General features: G+C 35.3%; 2 protein-coding genes across 4 annotated transcripts in view; one reads left to right on the plus strand and one right to left on the minus strand.

Annotated features, from left to right (window-relative positions):
* Nedd4 (E3 ubiquitin-protein ligase Nedd4) overlaps positions 1 to 4484 on the minus strand; it is a 105806-nt gene extending 101322 nt beyond the window's left edge. The window contains exon 1 of the mRNA XM_089101850.1: positions 4351 to 4484. Coding sequence (XP_088957976.1) covers positions 4351 to 4413 — 63 coding nt within the window. The 5' untranslated portion in view covers positions 4414 to 4484. The remainder of the gene's footprint in view (positions 1 to 4350) is intronic.
* Positions 4485 to 4576: 92 nt separating this feature from the next.
* LOC148943444 (PHD finger protein 12) lies at positions 4577 to 21332 on the plus strand. 3 transcript variants are annotated; one of them, XM_089101052.1, is made up of 2 exons: positions 4577 to 4620; positions 19518 to 21332. In XM_089101052.1, exon 2 carries the CDS (start codon positions 19520 to 19522, stop codon positions 21089 to 21091), a length of 1572 nt encoding a protein of 523 aa, XP_088957178.1. In that variant the 5' UTR covers positions 4577 to 4620; positions 19518 to 19519; the 3' UTR covers positions 21092 to 21332. The 3 variants fall into 3 exon arrangements, with proteins under 3 accessions (XP_088957178.1, XP_088957179.1, XP_088957180.1); XM_089101053.1 differs by lacking the exon at positions 4577 to 4620 and adding an exon at positions 4740 to 4817; XM_089101054.1 differs by lacking the exon at positions 4577 to 4620 and adding an exon at positions 4936 to 4974.
* Positions 21333 to 22337: the final 1005 nt, after the last annotated feature.

The raw sequence follows: 22337 nt of genomic DNA on the forward strand, positions 1-22337 counted from the left end.
ATGCAGCTTCACGAGTAAGCGCCTTGGGCCTTGTATGTTATCCAAGTCTGAGAGGGGACAGCCCAGTCTTGCTGTTTCTAGGATGTCTGTCAGTTGTAGTTGAGCACCAAGGTCATTGCTAGAGACCAGCTGCACAACTTCCTTAGCATCAGACTCATTGTCAGATTCTAGAATGCCAGCTATTACAATGTTCATACTTTTCTCCTCTTGCAGTTTCCTCTCTTTTTCAGCTTGCAGTAGAATGCTAACTTGCAGTAGAACAATAAAGGATAAACTTTAAATAGTTGACCACTTCTATGGAACAAAAATATGGAACTTTCATAAATAAAAATTCTATGGAACTTTCATAAAAAAAATGAGCAACATTAGATTCCTTATTTTATGCTCTTTCATAATATCTGACCTTGACCACATTCAGGAATGGGCCGATAGGTGGCTTCTCTCTTTCAGCATATCAAAATGTGTCACCATTCATTTTGGTCATAATAATCCTTTGCACCAATACATTATGAATGATAACCAGACATCAGCCCCCATTCTGCACCAGTGGCAAAGACCTTGGAGTCACCATAGATAATCTTCTGAAGTTCCATGAACACTCTACACACCTTGTTTCCAAAGCAAATTCTAGCCTTGGACTTATTAAAAGAACACTTACTAGCCAATCACATGGAATCTTTTTGAAGCTATACAAGGTTATTGTGAGACCAGTTCTTGACTTTGGAGCCGGCCTTGCAGGTCCTTTTTACAAATGTGATATACAGTTGATTGAAGGTGTACAAAAGAGGGCCACCAAGTGCATCTCTGGACTTGGTGGGAAACCATATAGTGAATGGCTATCTAACCTAAACTCCAAACTTTGACCTTGCAATGCAAGTGGAGTGACATGCTGCTCACATATAAATTTGTCAACCAACTCCAAAATAAGCTTTTTACCCAGTTACCCAACAAAAGACAAACACAAGGTCATTCTAAGAAGCTCCATAAGCCCAGAGTTAATAGTAGAATCAGACAAGGCTCCTTTAGCCAAAGAGTCATCAATGATTGGAACTGTTTAAGCAAGGAGATGGTGTCTTCAACATCAGCTGAAGTTTTTAAAAGAAACTTGACAAAGAACAGGAAGCCAAAACTTCAAGATACAACTGGAGCTGCCCATCATCTGTGTCTCATAAAGTGATTAATATATATGTATACATAGAAGAGTTGTGCTAGGATGCTGATGCTACTTATTATACCCAACTAACCTGCATACTCTATCAGAAATTGAAATTGTGCAGTAGTGTCTACTCTAAACTACAGAAGAATGGTCCCCTTGTTCATACCTATATGTGGTCATTGTTACCAAGTGGGCTTAAATTGCATCTATCCTAGCACACTCTTAGTCAGAAGGCATGTCACTAGGCCAAAAACAAAGTCACAACCCTGTTCTTTTGTATTGTGCATAAAATGTTTTGACTGCTGTCTCCACAACAGAGCCAAACAGATCCAGCCTTGGACCTTATTTTGCCCCAAAGTGCAAACTAAGGTAATAACAATCCATAAACTATTTCTCTGGAAACCATCTAGCACAACCTCCTGTGTTTTCTGGATCACCCACACTTCAGAACCATGCTTGACCATTGCCATTACTGTAGCTTCTAATGTTCTAATCTTGGTTCACAGATTAATCTTCATATTCTTCAAAACTTCTTTCAACTATGAAAAAATACCCTGGGCCATGGCTATTCTACTTTTAATATCTCTGCTGAACCCACCATCTTTACTGATAATACCACCTAGATAAGTGAATACCTTCACTTATCCCTAGTCTTAGTGACTTGTGTTCTCCTATAGCCTTTGCTGTGATCCTCAGGACAAGATCTACCACAATGATCTATAAAAATGGAGATAGAACACAACCCTACTTAATTTCTGATTTAATACCAAACTAGCTACTAACCTTATTTCCTATCTTGACTACACCAATTGTATTCTTGTACACAGCTCTAATCACTTTGATGTATTTATCTGATATACCATCCAAGGATAGCCTACTGTGGGTATACCATACAAGGAGAGGACCTATCATAAAGCCCTTCTATTGGTTGAATCAAATGTTAGCTTATTGTCTATCAAACCAAGGACTATAGGGGTCTGATAACTATAGCTCTTCTTAATTATTAATCTCTATGTGAAAATTTGGTTGATGCATCCTATCCATTTCCTAAAATTGCACTTTATCTGTCTTAAAACTTTAGCTACAGCATATCTAATTCTGAAAAGTGTCATCATACTAATTATGAGGCATGTTTTTTAAGTAAGTACTGTTTTGGAATTAAAAAAAGACGTACAAAGATATCACAATGATTTTATTTTTACATGAAAGCTTGTACCTTAATCTACTTTTCTACATAATTTCCATGAATATTGAGGCACTTGTCATAACGTGGCACCAGTTTTTGAATACCCTCCTCATAAAATTCTGCCGCCTGACTTGTTAACCACTGTATCTCAACTGTTTTGACTTTGTTATCATCTTGAAGACGCTGACCTCCCAGGTGTTTCTTCAAGTGCAGGAACACATGGTAGTCGCTGGGCGCCAGATCAGGGCTGTATGGAGGATGATCTAGTTTTCCATTTAAAATATTTGATGAGATCTTTGGTCCAATTAGCCACATGTGGATGGGCATTGTCATGCAGCAAAACAATACTCTTAACTTGCCAAGTCTATTATTCTGGATTGAACAATGCAGATTGTTCAATGTCTCACAATAAGACACTGCATTGATTGTCTCATTACGAGGCAGAAACTCCACTAGCAATACTCCTTTTTTGTCCCAAAAAACTGTGCACATGATTTTCTGGGCAGAAATTGTTTGCTTAAACTTCACTTTTTTGGAACATCCACTCCATTCTTCATCATGCACATCTGTGAGGCCATCTTTAAATGCTCTCACCCATTTTCTTACCATTCCATCACTCATAATGTTTTGTCCGTAAACTAGACAGATCTCACAACAAATATCAATCAGTTTTATGCCTTTAGCACTAAGAAATCGAATAACAGCCTGTACTTCAGATTTGGCAGGACTCACAATTGTCAGAGGCATCTTAAAAACTCAGTAAACAACGTATACAATGAAGAATCAGACTGTAATGGCGTCAGTGCATAGACAAGAGATGTAGATAACCAGCGTGCATGCATAGAATGCCAACCGTAGCACTGCAATGGTGGAATCGCGAAACGGTACTTACTTAATAAACATGCCAAGTAATTTGCTTTGGTACTTGTCAAATAGCTGGTACACACACAAGATATATGCTAAAGAAAACTAGTCAAATTGGTATCCGTCAATAGAGACTGACTACAAGACATGGTTTGTCATTGCATTTGTAATATATAAACTGATGTTTTTTGGAGTTTAGGGGGGGGGGGTATCTAGGTTAGGTCATGTATTTAATATACAGTATGCTTTACCCCCAACCCCCCTAATGTGCAAATATATATGGTAGCCCAAAATTGTTTCTTAATTATTATCCAGTATGGACCTTAATTTCACTCCAAAGTATGAATTAAGGTAATTATATTTTCATTATAGGCCTATTTTGTTTTATTTCACTAGCATTAACCAAACTTGACTTCTTGCATGTGTACCAGCTAATTGACAAGTACCTTTGCTTAGGCCTACTAGAAAAACAAAGCTTATGACCGTAATTAGGCTACCATACTTACTCTTTATTCTCAATTTTCCTAAAATTGTTAAGTAGGCCTACTTCCCCTTGTTCAAAATGAGATGAATGATTTTCAGCAATTTATCTTTAGCCTATCTTCATAACTACCATAGCCTACTTAAAAACTCATTTATCACACTATCAACACCTTGGGCTTTATTATTTTGAATCATTTCAGGAAGAATTAATTCTTTCTTACAAAATAGATCTTCCATCACTTTTAAGTGTTACTTGTCACTTTATCATGCTTTTACTGATGCATTGGAGGGGGTCGGGTGTAGACAAAGTTTATATAGTGCTAGGCTAGCAAGCACTATATTTACAAACAGTTTTGTATGAAGGACCAAATGATAGCCTACTGGACTTGTAGGCTAGTCCTTCATAATTTAATGTTTAGTCAAAAAGGCCATGCAATAGAATATTTCCTGTCTTCTTATACCATAAGCCATAGATATATAAAAGATTCACTGTCTTAACTCTGCTGCTTTCCAAGAAGGCAAAAAACTCGTCATCTATACTAGAACCATCTTTAGCCTAAGCCTACTTTGATTTGGAAAACTTGTTGTTCTTTATTTAGCCTAGCCTATATTTCAGTTGGACCACGCAACTACTCTAACCTAAAATAAAAAAGGATATTACCACTCCTCCTGGTAAGTTTCTCGGCATATAGCCATATATTCTTTGGGAAGCAGCACCAACCATGCTAATTTGGTGTAATCATAATTTGAATCATTCCCCTCAATCTTAAGTCGTCCGTTTTCTTTATAAAGTTTTATAAGGATACAACGCTGAGTTGCCAATTAACAGCTAAATTCTATCTGAAGCGATTTTAAGTTTTAGGCTTTAAGAATGTCAACTAAATAGATTTAAATATTGTTGAAATGGAGGTCTAAAAACAGGAAATTCTTGGTAACTCCTCAAAGTCTTAATATTCTTTGCTTGATTGAAGATTTTTCGTTTCGTTTACGCTCTTTGTATTTGTATTCTGATTTAGTTATTCAGCTTCAGTTATAAGGTGTAAAAAGCTATTACCTTGAAGTGGTCAAACTATAGACAATCAAAATGGCTCTTTATTGCTTGGCTGAATAGACTTGCACTGGACACAAGTACTTTATTACTCTTTAGATCACAGGCATTATTTTACCATCAAGTTTACCTTGCAGAGTTTGTTTAACATGACAAATGTTTAGCAGGTGTATAGGAGGAAGAGAATGAACTTGCTTAGCTAGCCTATTAAACTTGTGAAATTACAAAAGCCTAATGGTAGCTTATTTTACCAAGATAAAATCCTATTTTGTGAGAAGTCAAAATTATTACTCAAACATAGCCTAGGTTTGCATATTAGGCTAGTTAATACATAAAAGAAAAATAGCCTAGATCTAGGCATACACAGCTTGAAGATACTTTACTATTTTTGCACCTAGTCTAGGCTACCTGGTAAATATGTGGTGGATATCTTGATTACTTTGCTAGCTGAAAGGAAGGCCTAAACCAAATTCTTGGTAGGCTACAATATTTAATGTTCATTCCAAATAGCCTATAGGCTACTACCCTGACAAATATGCCTATGCTAATGAGACCAAACATAGGCCTAGGCTATTTACAGCGTTTTTGCAATCATGTTTTTGGATAAAATTCTACTTTAGCTACTTTTGCCTATCTTGGGAAGGGGTTAGGCTGGAAAAATATAACTTTCAGGGTTGGGTCTACAGGCTAAAGTATGTCCCAGGAAAGTATTTTGAAGGAGCTACCTCCACTCCTTCTCCCTGTTGAGGGTCATGACCTTTAAAAATCTGTGCATTATAAAAGTGAATCCTTGCAAAATAGATGTTCTGCTTAAATGAAGTACAACAAAATTGTTTTCAGCTCCACAACATTGCTGAACCCTAATTTATAAGGTTTTAAAGATATGCAAACACATTTTCCTAGGTTTTGAAAAAAAAATTGATATGGCTTAAAATTCTATCCAAATAATGGGTATTGCATTTTCAGAACTAATGCCAGAGAAAAAGAAAGTGATAACTAAAAATGTAGGCAGATTTCAGGACCCACTAGAAGGAGTGGAGGTATGTACTTCAAATACCTTCCTGGGACATATTTTAGCCTGTAGACCCATCCTTGAAAGTTTCATTTTCTTAACCTAACCCCTTTCCAAGATAGCTAAAGTAGAATTTTACCATGTTTCTGTTTCAAATTGGCCTTTCTGGCCATTAAAATATAGACCAGCTGCTGATGAAAATAAGCCCCCAAAATAATTTTAAATCAGCAAAATTTTGTATTGTGACAAGCCTATGGCTTTCTCCTGTATTAAAATAAAAATAAATAAATAAAATTTTGCATAATCTATAGTCCAGGGCTTTATTTGTATAGATAGTAACTAGTATAGTCTTTTAGAATTGGATTACATGTTAGCCTAAGAGAGTTGCTGGATTGTGTCTATTATGCTATAGGCTAACCTAACTTAGTAAGCCTTATGCTGAACAGCAACCTCTAGAAAATGAAAATTGGCCTACTGTAAAGGAACATCAATTATAATTTTAGGAAGTTATCAACAATATAGGCTATATTGATAGTATTTTCAACTTCCTGTACCCTACCACCCTTCACCTGTTAACAATCACAGATTTTTTTTTGTAAATTCTAGATATTGGGCTGTATGTTAGTATTGAAAGTGGGTGATTTAGCTGAATGTTTTTCAAGGAAGTTCCATTGCCTAAATTATGCCCAGGGGTTTGCCCTGACAAGGATAGACTGAGTATAAATTGTTAGAGCTGTTCTGATGTTGTGAGATGGTTTGGTGTTTCCATTTTGTCATAAGCTCCATCCTCTGTCTCTATCCATGAAAAAAAAATCCTACTTGTCTGTCTTCATAGTGGCAACAGTGTGGACCTTTCATGAGTTTGACTAACCAGAACCATTACTGCAAACATTGCTGCAGGCTGACCTCGAGGAGTGATGACTCTTAAGGAAATTATAGCCTATCAAATGACACATCATTTGTACCTGATTCTGATTGATAGATAATTACCTTAAATTTGATTGTCCTGTAAGGAATTATCCTGTAGGTGCTGGTTAGTATAATTGTTCTGGGTTTTGGTGGGCTGAAAAATCTCTTCCTAGTTAAGTTATCTATTATGGGTTGCCTCCCCATTTAATGTTTCTAGGCATTAACATATAATGAGTCAAAAGAACTTCTTGCTCTAAGCTGGCTTAAGTCCTTTTGTAGAGTTGGGAAGAAGTTCTGGTCCCTATCCTGCACTGGTTTAGGACACATTGCCATTACTGAGGCTTTAATAATTTTGATGGTTTGAATAATATGGAAATTTTAACTTGGAAAGTTACAGTGTTAAAAAACAACTATTATGTCTACATTTTGAATGACAAATTCAGATGTTTTGAACTGTATTTGTTCCCAGGGGTAGGAATCATGATATTAGGTGATATGATGGTACAGATGACACACAATTTATTTACTCAAGTAAAGGGTGGGGCTTGTGACTTAAAGATGCAGTAGATAAAGTTTAAATAGCAGAAAGTATGTGGTCTTACAGGAGAGGATGTGTCAACCAAATTTTCACCCAGAGACTAATAATTGAAAAGTGCCTAAGTCCTCATACTCCTTTAGTCCTTGGCTTTATACTATGAGCAAGCATTTGATTCAGCTCATAGAAGAGCTTTAGCAAAGGTCTTTAGCCTTAGCATTAATGATATGTACAGGAATAACATTGCTGCAGTTAAGGTTGGAAATGAGGTTAGTACCTGGTTTTTCATTGAATCAGGAGCTAAGCAAGGTTACATTCTGTCCCAATTTATATGGATCATTTTGTTCTGAAGAATACAGCAACAGCTATGGGAAATCACAGGATCAAATGGGAAATAAATACTCTCCTAGACATAGATTATGCTGATGATTCAAGCATCCTAGATGAATATATTCACAAAATGAATGATTATTTGGATGTTTTGAGATCTCAGGGCACACAAAACAGTTTGAAAATCAATGTAGAGAAGATCAGTTAAGTGGTTAGTTTGCCTTGCCTAGGTAGCATTATTAATAAAGATGATGGAGGTAGTGAAGATGTTAAAAGTAGAATAAGACCTAGGAATAGACCCAGGGCATTTTTTCACACTGAGAAAAAGTTAGGAAGATAGATGTGCAAACCAATTTTACAATTTTTTGAAGTTACAGTAATTAAGTATGGTTCTAAAATGTGGGAGCTCCAAAAGACAGAGGTGGATCTATTAAATGTTTTCCAGGGAAATTGTTTTGGGTATCCATATGACTGACCATGTTTCAAGCAGTAAGCTATACAAACAATGTGGTTCTTTTCTACTTTCCAGGTCCACAATCAGAGAAAAATTGGGAGGATTAGGGTACAGTGTTGATGAGATATGATAGACTGTCAAAGATCATCATTTTTGGCTAACCATTTAGTGTCAAAGAGAAAGCTAATCATCCCCAAATTGGGTGAGAGGAAGTTGTAAAAAAAGGATTTAAGGGAAACAGAACTTCTTGGGGAAGTGTAAAGAGGGAGGCTTTTATGCAAAGCTTTGTGGGCCACAGGCTGGTGGGTGCTCCTGTGAGTTTTAGTTGTAGTAGCTTAAAAAAAAGCCTATATGACTCAAAATCCTTCTTAAATTATTGGAACTATTTTTTTAAACCTAGAGTCAAAGATAAATAGACTCAGACTAAAATTTATCTCAGCTGCTGGGTGTGAAGATCAACAGACATTGTCTTCATTGCAATTTTCTAAACCTTTGAAATACAAAAAGTGTTGAGATAGGAGCAATAATATATCTTTCAATGAATTGCTTAGACTCTGATTTGTTTTAAACTTACAGGGCCAGGGCCTTTTCTAGGATGTGACCCTTGCACAGTACTGTACTCCCAGGTTTCAGTTGCAAGTCACACCTGTGGCATGAGTTTAAAGACTATGTGTCACTTTTCCAATGGGCCAAGTTAGTCTCCTGTTGAAAATATTCAACAAATAAATTTCTTCTTTTCTTCTTCTTCTTCTTCTTCTATTTAACAGCAGGCGGGCTTTTCAGTAAAACTATTTAGCCCTTTTCCTTCTGCTTCACTTTTTCTTTACTTTGGCAGAGTGTCTTCTTCTTCTTCTTCTATTTAACAGCAGTCTTCTGATTGATGGTTATCTTGCGATTGAAAAATATGTTTCAAATCTTATTCTACCATATCAATTTTTGGCCTTAAATATTTGAATCTTATCCCCCCCTCCCTCCCCTTATGTCACTAGTAGGGAAATTTGGCAGCCTCAGGGGTGTGAGTCTTTCTTTATAGGAGACATTCTTCAACCTTGATAGAGTATTCTTCATGATGTGGGTTCCAGATATTGTTAACATGTTCAATAGTAGGGTATATTATTGATTTAAACAGTAATGGAAATATCCCACTGTCCATGTGCTTTAATGATCAGCATAACAGTCCCACAAGTTAGTTTGCTTTGAAAGCAACTTTTGATGTTTTTTTTCTGAAAGTTTTATTTGCCCTAACTCAACTACCATATTTTTCAAAATGCCAAGAAGCCATCACCTAGAATTTGAACAAATGCACATTTTCATTTGGCTGATTCTGCCAATCTGCTATTGTCTTCTCCAATTTGTAAACTGCTAAAACAGAGCCAGTTTGCATTGAAGTTGAATTTGCAGATTTGTATTTTGTATTTTAAGAATCTGCCAAATGTAGACGTACCTCAAGAATTGTGATAAATGTGTGTCTACTAAATAAATGTGACTTCCAGAAAAACTTATCTAGAAACTAACATTGCAATTGGGAATATGTTTCCATGCCTCATTTGTCAAATCTCAACCTAAGGGGAATTTTTTTTGTTAGGAATATTTCTGTAGATGCTATCAGGCAAATGTCAGAACTTTCCAGAGATTTGATTAATTTACTGACTACAAGATAAATATACCTTTCAGTGTTCTTCCCAGCTATTGTAATTGCTACTGTTGCAATTAGAATTAAGCCCTCCCCCCTCCCCATTAATGCCTGGATGCAACCCTAGTTTTTTTTTTTTAAAGTGGACATCATGAATTAATACTTGATGAAAAATGAGTAAGAAAAAACCCCATTAAACTTAGTATTTAGTGTAGGTCCACATCTAGGTAGAGGGGGGTGGGAGGCTGAGATTCAGTGGCAAAAGTGATTATCATATTTGAAAAGATTGTTGGATGGTATATTTATCCTTTAGCTAGCAAATTAATCAAATTTCCATACAATTTACCTATATTGCTTTGTGATTGATCAGCTCAAAAACAAAGAAAATAATGATGACCATTGATTAAAAATACCCTTCTTGGTTAATATTCAAGAATCCAAGTCAATAATGGCACATTAATGAACTTCACACACAGAGCATCTTTAATGCTACTTGCTTGTATTTTATTTTTAGTAAATGGGACTTGTTTATAATGAAACTATTAATATTTAACTTCTTTTTTCATGAAAAATTATTACATTCTTCAGAGATCTAATCACTTCATTTAGAGATTTTCCTTGATAAGATGTAAACTCTTTCCTCTCTGATCCAAGGAGTAAGTTTTTTTTTTTGAAAATATGGCTGCTAAGCCAGATCTAATCACTTCATTTAGAGATTTTCCTTGATAAGATGTAAACTCTTTCCTCTCTGATCCAAGGAGTAAGTTTTTTTTTTTGAAAATATGGCTGCTAAGCCTTGTCAAGGTACTCTTGTATTGGTGGAAGAAGTAATTGCCAAATTTAATTTATAAATCCTCTACACCATTGTTTTGACAATATCACAGCCAATGCAGCTGCCTGTACAATCTGCTTTGTTCCCCCAATTGGATTGCATTGAGGTTGAAAATTGAGGTACATGGATGGTCAATATCAATGCATCCAACTTTATCTTGAAGGGTGGAGCTATCAAGGAAGTTCATGACAAAATTTTCTTTTGGGGATTCATATCTCTTCACATATCTTGGAGCAAAGATCTTAATAAAATTCAGTCCTCTTGTGGAAGAAATCTGAGTGGTCTGTCCTAAAAGCCTGATTGTAGCTAATGATGCCACCTGGTAAAGAGCAAATTATCATCCAGCTTGCCCCTCCCCCCCCCCTATAAGCCATGCCCTAGGAATATTCCCAAATATGGAAGTTGTTTTCTACTGATGCTCCTTGACACTATTGATACCATTGTAGAGAATCAAAAATGGATAAATAAGTGCAATTTGTAGCACCATTTAAGGAACTTTAGAGCCGCTCAGTTAGAAATGGCTGTTTTATACAAGTGCATCCACTACTCTCCTATCATCAATTAATTTTTTACATATACAGACGCGAAAAACCTTCCAATATTATTTGTAGAATTTTAAAAATCGTTCAGGACCAATGGGGCCAATTAAAGGGAGCATCCCTCTAATTTGACTTTTGTTATTTTCTTTGGAAATTACCCTACACTTGTTATTTTATTGAAAAAAAGTAAAAATGTCCCCCCCCCCACCCTAAATTTTAAAAATACATTCCTTGTCTGTCCCCTCACACTTTTATGAATTGGCACCACTGTTTAAAACATAAATATAGACCTTAATTTACACTTTCCTGCAAGCAAAATGTTGAAGGATTTGCATGGCTTTTTGTTGACAATTACTGTTCACTTCTGACATTGCCATGATTTGATATCACTATGTAAGAATCCAATAACATACCACCAAAATAGCAACAGTACAAATAAAAAAGAAGAGAAAACAGAAACCAAGACCTCCATTCTGGTCATGTGTTTTATATGATTATCTTGGTTATATGGCACTATCTGGTTATATATATGCCTACCAAGCACCCTATTCTGGTTATATGGGATGGAAATTTACTAATACATACATCAACATTGTTACACATAAATATGTCCAATCAATTTTACTTGAAAAAAATTGCACTCAAAAAACATTTTAAAATGCTGCTACTAGCAATAGTCTTAATGCCATTTGTCATTCACCAAAACATTCCTTCTCATATTTAATAATCCACCTTAGCATATCTACACAAAGAGAACTGTGTCCTTTCAAATCAGTTCTAAGAACAAAACCTAGGAAAAAATGCAGATCAGAAAAGTCTTTTTGTCTTTTTAACCTCCCCCCCCCAAAGAAAATATATTACCCTAGGGGTCAGAAAATCATACTTCAGCACTTTGGCAAACCAAGAGACTCTGAGGACACGTCTTTGCCTTCAGCTTAATTAAAATAAGTAAAAAGTGAACACTAATATTTTATTGTAAAACCAAATGAAAAGATGCTATACATTTGTTGCACAAGTTTTTATATTAAACCTATTAAATCACATTAAATATAAAGGATTGTTATGGAAGAAAATCATATAACAGATAATTAAATACATTTAACAAACAAATAGACTCAAGTACTTTATATTTAAAAAGAACACAATTAACGTTATCTGACAAATGATTCTTAAGACCATAATTTTCATTTTGACCTGCATTGTTTCCTATTTTGTTACCTACCTCTCATAAGTATGTGCATCATGCAAGATCAGGCTAGGTGTCTTAGTTGAGTAAAGACTGTATCTTTTTGTGTTTGACTTAATAATGTATGAAGAGATAAGAGAAAAGGTGGATACAGCCAATGATGACAATTCACAAAAATATAGATGGTGGCATAATATATTTTTTTTTAAATGGAGGGGTGGGTTATTTGATGTATTTTTTGTTAAATTTTTCTATGAAAGTATAAAAAAGGCATTTTTTAAATGGAAATACAGACGAAATAAAGTGTTTTTCAAAATTTAAAGGGGGGTGGGCTAGCCACCCTCCTCCAGTTGACACCCCTTGATACAGCAGATAACAAATTACAAAGTATCATAATTTTTACACCCCCCACCCCCACTAGGCCTGGGCAGAGGTGGAGGAAGCTACCCCCCCCCGTTTTTCTTACATCTGACATTAAATTCCTTTTATTGTATATTTTTACACTCCTGCAGTATATCTTGCCCTTCCCCCAGTTTATGAGGCCTAAAACTGCTACTGATGTGGCCATTTAGTTTAGACCAATTATAAATGCTTTTTAGCAATTAATGGGCCACAGGTGTAGATTAGATTGGATTCAAGCCCTGTAAAGGCAGAACAAATTTCTTGCTGCTAATCCCTCTCAAATTTAATCAACATACCATATGTCACCCCAATTGATACAGATAACAATAACGGAGCCTTTCCATCACAGGGGTGCAATTGAGTTCTGACACCCAATGCCATAAATGCAATGTTGAATGGTTTTTTTTTAGTGGCTTCTGCCAGCCTATATAATAATTATGCTTGTAAAGAGCAATTTAGACTCACACACCCTTTGCCCTCTATGGTCGCTGTATCTGTTGCAGACTATAAAAAGGCATAATATGAATTTTTGATTTAGTTGGAATCATTGATTTAACGTCATATATTTCCATTAGCTTATTTACCATATTTAAAAAAACAATTAAACCTCCTCCCTGCCACACATGACGCCGCTGCTAGTACACATGTCGTTATCTTGCACTAAGTTTGGTTGAGGTTGAACAACCTATTCTGGTATCATCAAAGATGGGCCCTCCAACAGAGCTTGGATTGTATTCTGGCTCCCAAAACCCAAACGTAAAAGTCCATTCTGTCTTTTTGCCAAGTTTTTCTGAAATATAACCACATGTTATGTTTAATGTCTTGATTTTGCCTTATCTCCTCCTCTATCACCTAGAGAAGTAGGAAAATATCTGTGCCCCAGAAAGGCCACGAGTAAAACAGTAGCTTCTCCTTCTTGACACATCTGTTCCTAGGTTTGGTTGTTCTGGGGGGAATATTAGCCTCATCAGCTTGTGCTGCTCAGGCCCTCTTCCCTTGAAAAGCCATGTTTCCGTCAAATTTTGCTGATATCTGGCAACTGGCAACCAATTCTAATGATATCATGATGACAAGATAGAATGACCACTGTTCAATGCTAATGTTTGATTAGGGGCCAACCCCAGGAAAAGTAATTTGACCACTTTTAATTTTCACCAAACTTAGGTGGAATTCAACACCCTGTTCTGGTAGATCTCCTGAAGACAAAATTGTAGGGCCTCTCCCCGTGGCAGAGGTCGGATTGTGTCTGGCACCAAAGTGCACAACTGGGACACTAGCAATTACTTCTTGCCAAGTTTGGTTAGAATATGACATCCCTATCTGGTAGACAGAATGATGTTAAAAATCTACAGACCCTCCCCCACCCCTTCTAAGAGGTCTGAGTGAGGCTTTGAGAATGCACCAATTATACTATTAACTCTTACTTTACACTGATTTTGATTGAGATTCAGCAATCCCATTTGAAAGTTGTCTTAACAGCAAGAGATTAGGGTTACTCTTCCGCAGAGGTGAAATCAGTCCCTGACTTCGAAAAGACAGATCTAACCTGATTATAAGAATTTCCCCTGTCATCTCCCCTATTACCCAGATAGGTAGGATAAGCTCTAGACCCACAGAAAACACAAGTAGAGCAGTAGCTTATCCTAGATATAGCTGCTTCTATAGCTGGCTATGCCTGAGGCAACATTAACCTTGCCTCATCTCTTTCCTCCAAAAAAATTCATATGAACTAGCAAACGACTAATACAGTCACCTTACAAATATTGGCCTTTGCCCCCATTCTCGGCGATCAGGGCATCTTAGCAGCCATACTCCCTTAAATTACCCTTGTTATAAAAAAAAAATATTTATATCTGGTAACACGTTCTAGTGATACCATGATAATGAGACGGAATAGCCACCTCTAAAGGCAAAAGTTGGATCATGCATAGGCTCCAAAAAGAGTAATTTGGCCACTTTTAATTTCTACAAAGCTTAGGTGGGATCTGGCGACCTGTTTTATTAGATGTCCTGAAGACAAAAATAAATTAATAAGATAAACTCGTTTTCAAAATGGACTAAAAAGTAGAAAGTGGTTCATTTCTCAAGAATCTATGAATATAAGTGAAAAGTAAGGGCACAAAACAGATTGGACTTTACATAACAAGGGTGTTAAATGTATAAATGAAAAAAATTGTTGAGGTGAGGAAAATGAGTTAAAAACTTCAATTTATGTAAAGCCCTATCCGTTTTGCACCCCTTATTTTACATTTATATTTATAGATTCTCGAGAAAAGAAATAGTTTAAATTTTTTGTCCACTTTTAAAACAAGTTAAAAAAAAATATTTTTTATTTTCGACTTTTGAGTCTTCTCTAAGACAAAAAATCACTAATATTTATCTTATCTACGATTCGAATCTAAGTTGCCACAGGCAAGTATTCTTACTGCTGAGCTGCCACGTCCTGTTTAATAGTGTTTGTTTAATATTTTTTGCAGCGCCCAATTACCCGTTTATGTTGTTTTATTAATGCAAGGGGGAGTATACAAGAGAGAGGGTGGATTTTAGTGTTGTATTTGTGCACTGTCTTTGGAAGTGTATATGCTGATGAAATTTAATTTGGAAGTAATAGAACACTCGGAAGCTGGTCAAAAATCGGCTCACGAATTTATGTGACAAGTAAACAAAAAACGGTGCAAAACAAAAATCAATGAGTTAAGGGAAACAAGTTAAAAATTAAGGGTCTCCTTCCCATTGGATTGTGATTGGCACCAAAATTCACAACTACGATACTATCTAATACTTCTTGCTAAGTCTGGCTGGAATTTGACACACCCTTTTGGTAGATAAAGCAATGGCAAAAATACCCCCTCTGCTTCTGTCTAACAAGAGGTCTGAATGAGTCCAGGCTCTGAAAATTCCTTAATTATGTTACTACCTTGTACTGTCCACTGAGTTTGGTTGATATCCACCAACCCCCTTCTGCTAAATGTCCCTGTGATGAGAATTTAGGAACCATCTCATCTTGCATAGGTTGAATCAGATCCGAAATCCCAAAAGGCAAATCTGGGACGACACTTACTCTTACTGTTTATCACCTTTAACTGAGATCTGACAGTAGATATTGTGATTACAAAAATTTAGAAACCCTCTCCCATGGATACCAAAATAGGTATGGGCCCCCGACTGCACAGCTACGACACTTTCCCTCTCTTCCATGCAAAGAAGAATCATAAATTCTTTTGCCAGGTGTCCTGAAGGCAAGGATTTAAGGTCTCTTTTTCCTGCCCCAAAAGAATGGATGTGATCTAAATCACCAAAAAGCATAAAGGCAGATGTAAGACACTTACTCTCTCCTCCATACAAGTTGGGCTGAAGTATGATGATCACTTCTTCTGCTAGATATCCTGATGCCAAAATTTCGAAGTCTTTTTTCCATCCCCTACAAGGCTTGGATGGAACCCAAATCAACTCTTTCTTGTAGATGTGCTAATGGAAAGAATTGGGGAATGCTCTGTCTTACATAGGTTGGATCAGCTAAGAATTCCAAGTAACACAACTAGGAACGCTTGCTCTTACTTTCCACAAATTTAGGCGAGAATGGACAAATCAATCTGGCAGATTTTGTAATGGTAAGAATTTAGAGATCCACCTCCCCACAATGGACAGAATGTTTGCAGACCCCCAAAGGCACAGGTGGAACATTTACTGATGCTTCTAACCTAATTGAGTTGAGGCCTAATAACCCTTTCTCCCCGATTTCCTGATTACAAGAATTAAGGAATCCTTCCCCTTTCACTTGCCCACGTAGGTCACGTGGGGTCCGGATCTACAAAATGTATAACTAAGGCGATAGCTCTTACTTTTCACAGAGTATGGCTGAAACCCAACAAATTATTTTTCTGGAAGATATCCTACTGATATGAATAGAAGGGACACCCCTCCCCCACATAGGATGGATTGTGTCTGGAAACCAAAAGACCCAACTAGGATACTCTGTCATGCTTCCCAAAACGTTTGACTGAGATATGATTACCCCTCTTGGTAGGTGTCCACTGACAAGAATCTAGGAATCTACCTCCCCTGACTTCCCTCTAAAAAAGGTAAGTGAGGTGTAGTCCTAGAATAAGGGCAACTATGGTACTTGCTTTTTCTTTCTAGCCTGCTGTGTTTAGCCGAGATCTAAATCACTTTTTTTTTAGATGTCCTTATGGCAAGAATTTAGCTTCCTGCACCCCTTCCACCCTTCATATAATTCAGCTGAATATACATACTATCTTTTGATGCAGTTCAATATCCCTTGAAAGTTTCAAATATTAATTTGAAACTTTTGAAATTGATATAAAATATCAATAACAACAAAGTTTGAAGAAAGTTCCCCTGAATAGCCTACCATTAGTCGATCCTGAAATATTGCACATACGCCCTTTTAACAACCGAGACGCATATAATTGTATTTTGATTAGATTCAGTATCCTCCTTAATATATTCCAAAAGTTTTATCTTAATACCCTTAACGATTCCTGAGATATTGCAGACCTGCCATTTTGACAACAAGAATGCCTATGGTGTCTTCTGGTTTAGTTCAGCATCCGAATTGACATTTCGTGAAAGTTTCAGCTTAATAATATTAGCCGTTCCTGAGATATTGCAGCTATGCCCATCAAAAACTGGGATGCACATAGTGTCTTTAAGTTCAACCTCTCCCTCAACATTCTCTGAATATTTCAACTTAATACCCTTCCTTAACTGTTCTTGAAATATTGAAGATAAACGGTTTTGACAACCTGGATGCGTAGACTATAGTGTATTTCAGTGTTTTTTTTTAAATATCTCCTTTAGCCAGGGGCGTATCTACAGTATTTTTTTGGGGGGAGGGGAAAGAGTGGGTGCCATTTAGGGGCCATTCAAGCGGTAGTGAAGAAAAGTAACTATTTAACAAACACGCTACTTGGTGAATTTAAAAACATTAGGCAATACGTTATAAACAATAAACTTTCAATTAAACAATCATATCAAGCAGTTTGTAGTAACGAACTGTAAGTAAGGAGAGACTCGGCTCAATAGTAACCGAAACTCTAAAAAACGGAATTTTGATACCAATAGATACATCAAAAGAATCAAATTTTTATGCTGATTTCAAATCTATAAGCTTCATCAAGTTTAGTCTTACTCATCAAAAGTTACGCCTGAGAAAATTTGCCTTATTTTCGAAAAAAGGGGAAACATCTCATAAAAGTCATAGAACATTAATCACATCATCAGATTCAGCGAACCCTACTGTGGAAGTTTCAATCTCCTATCTGCAAAAATGTCGAATTTTGTATTTTTTGCCAGAAGAAACATCACGGATGTGTGTGTTTTTTGTTTTTCAGAGGTGATCGTATCGATCCAGTAGTTCTAGAATATCGCTGGAGGGCTCATTCGAACGGAAATTAAAAGTTGTTGTGCCCATTTTAAGTGACAAAAAATGGAGGGCAACTAGGCCCCCTCCCACGCTCATTGTTTCCCAAAGTCATCCGATCAGAAGTTTGAGATAGCCATTTTGTTCAGTATGGTCGAAAAATACAATAACTATGTCTTTGAGGATGACTTAATCCCCCTCAGTCCCTGGGGGAAGGGCTGCAAGTTATGAACCTTGCGCAATGTTTACATAGGCTACCGTATAGTATTGGTTATTGGGAAGTATATTGACGTTTTCAGGGGGGATTTTTTCTTGTAGTTGGGGGGGGGTTGGAGGTTACGTGGGAGGATCTTTCCATGGAGGAAGTTTTCACGGGGGATTTTTTCTTGTAGTTGCTGGCGGGGGGGGGGTTACGTGGGAGGATCTTTCCCATAGAGGAAGTTTTCATGGGGAAAGGGACATTGCTATGAAGTGTTTCCCGGATTTCCCAGCATTATTAAAAAAAAAAAAATCAGAATTTAAATAAAAAAAAAAAAAAAACTTAAAAATTTTTCAACATCAAAACTTAAACGAACAGAAACTATTACGTATATGATTGAGTTCGCCCCCTAGTCAATACCTCGCTCTTTACGCTAAAGTTTTTTTTAGCACTTTCATAAGAGTTATTTATTCTAATTAACGGCCTTTGTGGGGGTCATTCTTAAAGAATTGGAAAAAAATTCGAACTTTAGTGCAAAGAGCGAAGTATTAAGTAGGGGGAGAAGTCCCTAATATACATAATAAAAATATACGAATATAGAAGTTCGTTACGTAAGTTAATTCGTAAGTTACCTTTATTTATTACTAATGAAATTCTGCGTAAATAAAATTAAACAACTTTCGAGAAAGCAATTTAGCAAAAAAAAGGGCAATGATTATGCAAATTTCGTTTCCATTATTCATGTACGGTTAGCCAAAATCAAAACCTGCATTAATTCAAAAACTTTCAGAAATTAAATAAAAAAAAGTTTTTTTTAACTGAAAGTAAGGAGCGACATTAAAACTTAAAACGAACCGAAAATATTCTGTATATGAAGGGGGCTGTCCCCTCCTCAACGCCTCGCTCTTTACGCTAAAATTCGACTCTTTCTCACAACTCTATTTCTTAAAATAATAAAACACTATCGTAAAGAGCAAGGCGTTGAGGAGGGGACTGCCCCCTTCATATACGGAATAATTTCCGTTCGTTTTAAGTTTTAATGTCGCTCCTTAATGATTAATGTATGATGATTCAGTACCTTCTCCAAATGACCTCTGAATAACTCGGGTGCACTAAAGGGGTAAAACGTGTCTAAAAATACCAGGGTGAAGGGGAAGAGCGTTCGTCTCTTAACCGTTGGTTGTTCTTAATCGGTTGCAGCTCTTTTTAAGCTTTTAGTGTTCTAGTTTTCATTGTAGTTTTCTTTTCAGAAATGTCTTGAAAACGTTCGTTTCTTATCTCTTTCTTTTTTTTGTTGAACCTTTGATTGTTTTTAGTCAGGTTAAGCTCTTTTTTCGTTCTAGTCTTAATTGTCTTTTCTCTTTAGAAATGTCTTGGAAACGCCCGCCACGCGAAGAAGAGGGCTTGATGCCCAAGATTATGGCATTGTTAGCACCTCCATCTGAATTCGATGACAAACCACCTGAAAGCCAAGGAAAAAATTTACATCATTATTTTAAAGTCCCTGGCAAAGGACATAATCGAGATCTCTGTGACTCATGTGGAGAAGGAGGTGATATCATATGCTGTGACAGATGTCCATCTTCGTTTCATATGTTGTGCCATGAACCCCCGCTTGATGTTGATGATCTGCCGCAAGAATGGATGTGCCGACGCTGTTCACAGGATATTCAGAAAAGAAAGATCCAAGACTCTAAAATTGAAAATAATAAGAAGAGAAAAAAGCTAAATGGTGTTGATGGAGATGAAGCTAAAAAGACTGTTTGGATTGTAAATGGTAAAACGAAGCCTGACATAGTAGATGGTGAAACGCAAGTTGACGAAGGATTTAAACTCACATTAGCTCACGAAAAATTCAAGGCCGTGGAAGAATCATCAAACTCAAAAAGTTTCAAACTTGCAAAAAAATATATCTACTTACCCAATGTGAATTTTCCTGGTGAATCAAGAAGTCTCTCAAAAAGACCATTTGAAGTATTTGAAAATGGTATTGTCCATAAGCCGTTTAAACTTTGTTTTGTTTGCAGACGAACATGTCGGCATGCTCCATTATTATCGTGCGACTTCTGCTCCCTCTTTTATCACTTAGATTGCTTAACTCCCCCTCTTGCTCATGTACCAACTGGACTGTGGATGTGTCCTAACCATCCGCATCAGTTTATTGAAGAAAAGAGGCTAGTAACAGATAAGTTATCTGAAAGATTACGCTACTGGGATTTGCTATCAAAACCTATAGATCAAGACGAAGTCCAAATTGCATTTCTGCGTAAAGGGTCTCGAAAATTCCCTCCTTTTAGACGGAAAGTCCGCTTAAATGGAAGATTAAGAATTAAAGTGCCTGAAGCAATCAAACATCACTATCAAATTAAATTACAGGCCAATGTTTTTGATGAAAGCCTAATGGCAAATTATCTGTCAAAGGAAAGCGCTGTGGGTAGCTCGAATAAAATGATAACTAACGAAGTAACAGTAACTAACGGTAATAAAATAGTAACTAACGGAGGAACGGCTGCTTCTACCAGCTTAAGGACAACTTATGCTTTTCTTGTGCCTATTGATTGTGAGTTGCCTCCGTTTCCAATAAATAAAACATCAGTTGAAGTTGGAACTCAGATATCAAATGATATTTATTTGCCATATTATGGAAAGTGTGAGTATAATTCTGAAAATCACTGTGTCATTTTTCTTGATAAATTTGAAAATACATTTGAGTTGATAAATTACAGCCATTTTGGCACAATTGTGGATGGTATAAATTATGTTATTGGTGATAGTGCTAAGATTGTTTCTAGTGTTTCTGATTTAGGATGTAAGTGTAAGGCAAAACCAAGTGAGAAAGGCTGGGAAAGCTCAGCTATTTTAAAACATGGTTCGAAATTAGATTTTGGATGTATTTCTTTTTTGTTTTGTTTAACACCAGAATGCACAAATATCAGCTGATATTATATTCTGTTTTTTTTTTTAAGATTGTGAATATCTGAAGATGTGACATTACTGGTTCAAAATGAGTTTAATTTAAAGCAAATTGTAGGTTTATGTGTTTTTTCTTATTATATGTGAATTTTAAAGCAAAGGCTCAACTGGATGTGTGTCAGCGACTCTGTAATCTGCCATAAAGGATTTATTATGTTGCGTTAAAAGGGAATAAGAGCGAGGCTGGATGTGGCTAAAAACATGATTTTCTGGGTGATTGAAAATAGTTATTGTTCTCCTAAAAGAATATATATATATATATATATATATATATATATATATATATATATATATATATATATATATATATATATATATATATATATATATATATATATATATATATATATATATATATATATACTACATTTATTTATATATATTTATATATATATATATATATATATATATATATATATATATATATATATATATATATATATATATATATATATATATATATATATATATATATATATATATATATATATATATATATATATATATATATATATATATATATATATATATATATATATATATATATATATATATATATATATATATATATATATATATATATATATATATATATATATATATATATATATATATATATATATATATATATACTATATATATATATATATATATATATATATATATATATATATATATATATATATATATATATATATATATCACACACACACACACACACACACACACACACACACACACACACACACACACACACACACACACACACACACACACACACACACACACACACACACACACACACTATATATATATATATATATATATATATATATATATATATCACTATATATCACACTATATATATATATATATATATATATATATATATATATATATATATCACTCTCTCGCTCGCTCGCTCGCTCGCTCACTATATATATATATATATATATATATATATATATATATATATATATATATATATATATATATATATATATATATATATATATATATATATATATATATATATATATATATATATATATATATATATATATATATATATAAATATATATATATATATAATTTAAGCCTGTTTACAGAACTCTACCTGGTGAATTTTAGTAACTAATATAATCTTCCAATCCAGATACATATGTTTCATGTATATTTGATGTTTCTAACTACTTGTGGAGCTCTGGAAATC

This window comes from Artemia sp. Qi Xiang Cuo, chromosome 15 (assembly GCF_049724085.1).
Source record: "Artemia sp. Qi Xiang Cuo chromosome 15, ASM4972408v1, whole genome shotgun sequence".
NCBI lineage: Eukaryota > Metazoa > Arthropoda > Branchiopoda > Anostraca > Artemiidae > Artemia > Artemia sp. Qi Xiang Cuo.

What these genes read in the sequence shown, in the direction of transcription:
- LOC148943444 (XM_089101052.1), top strand. Translation starts at nt 19,520, where the DNA reads ATGTCTTGGAAACGCCCGCCACGCGAAGAAGAGGGCTTGATGCCCAAG.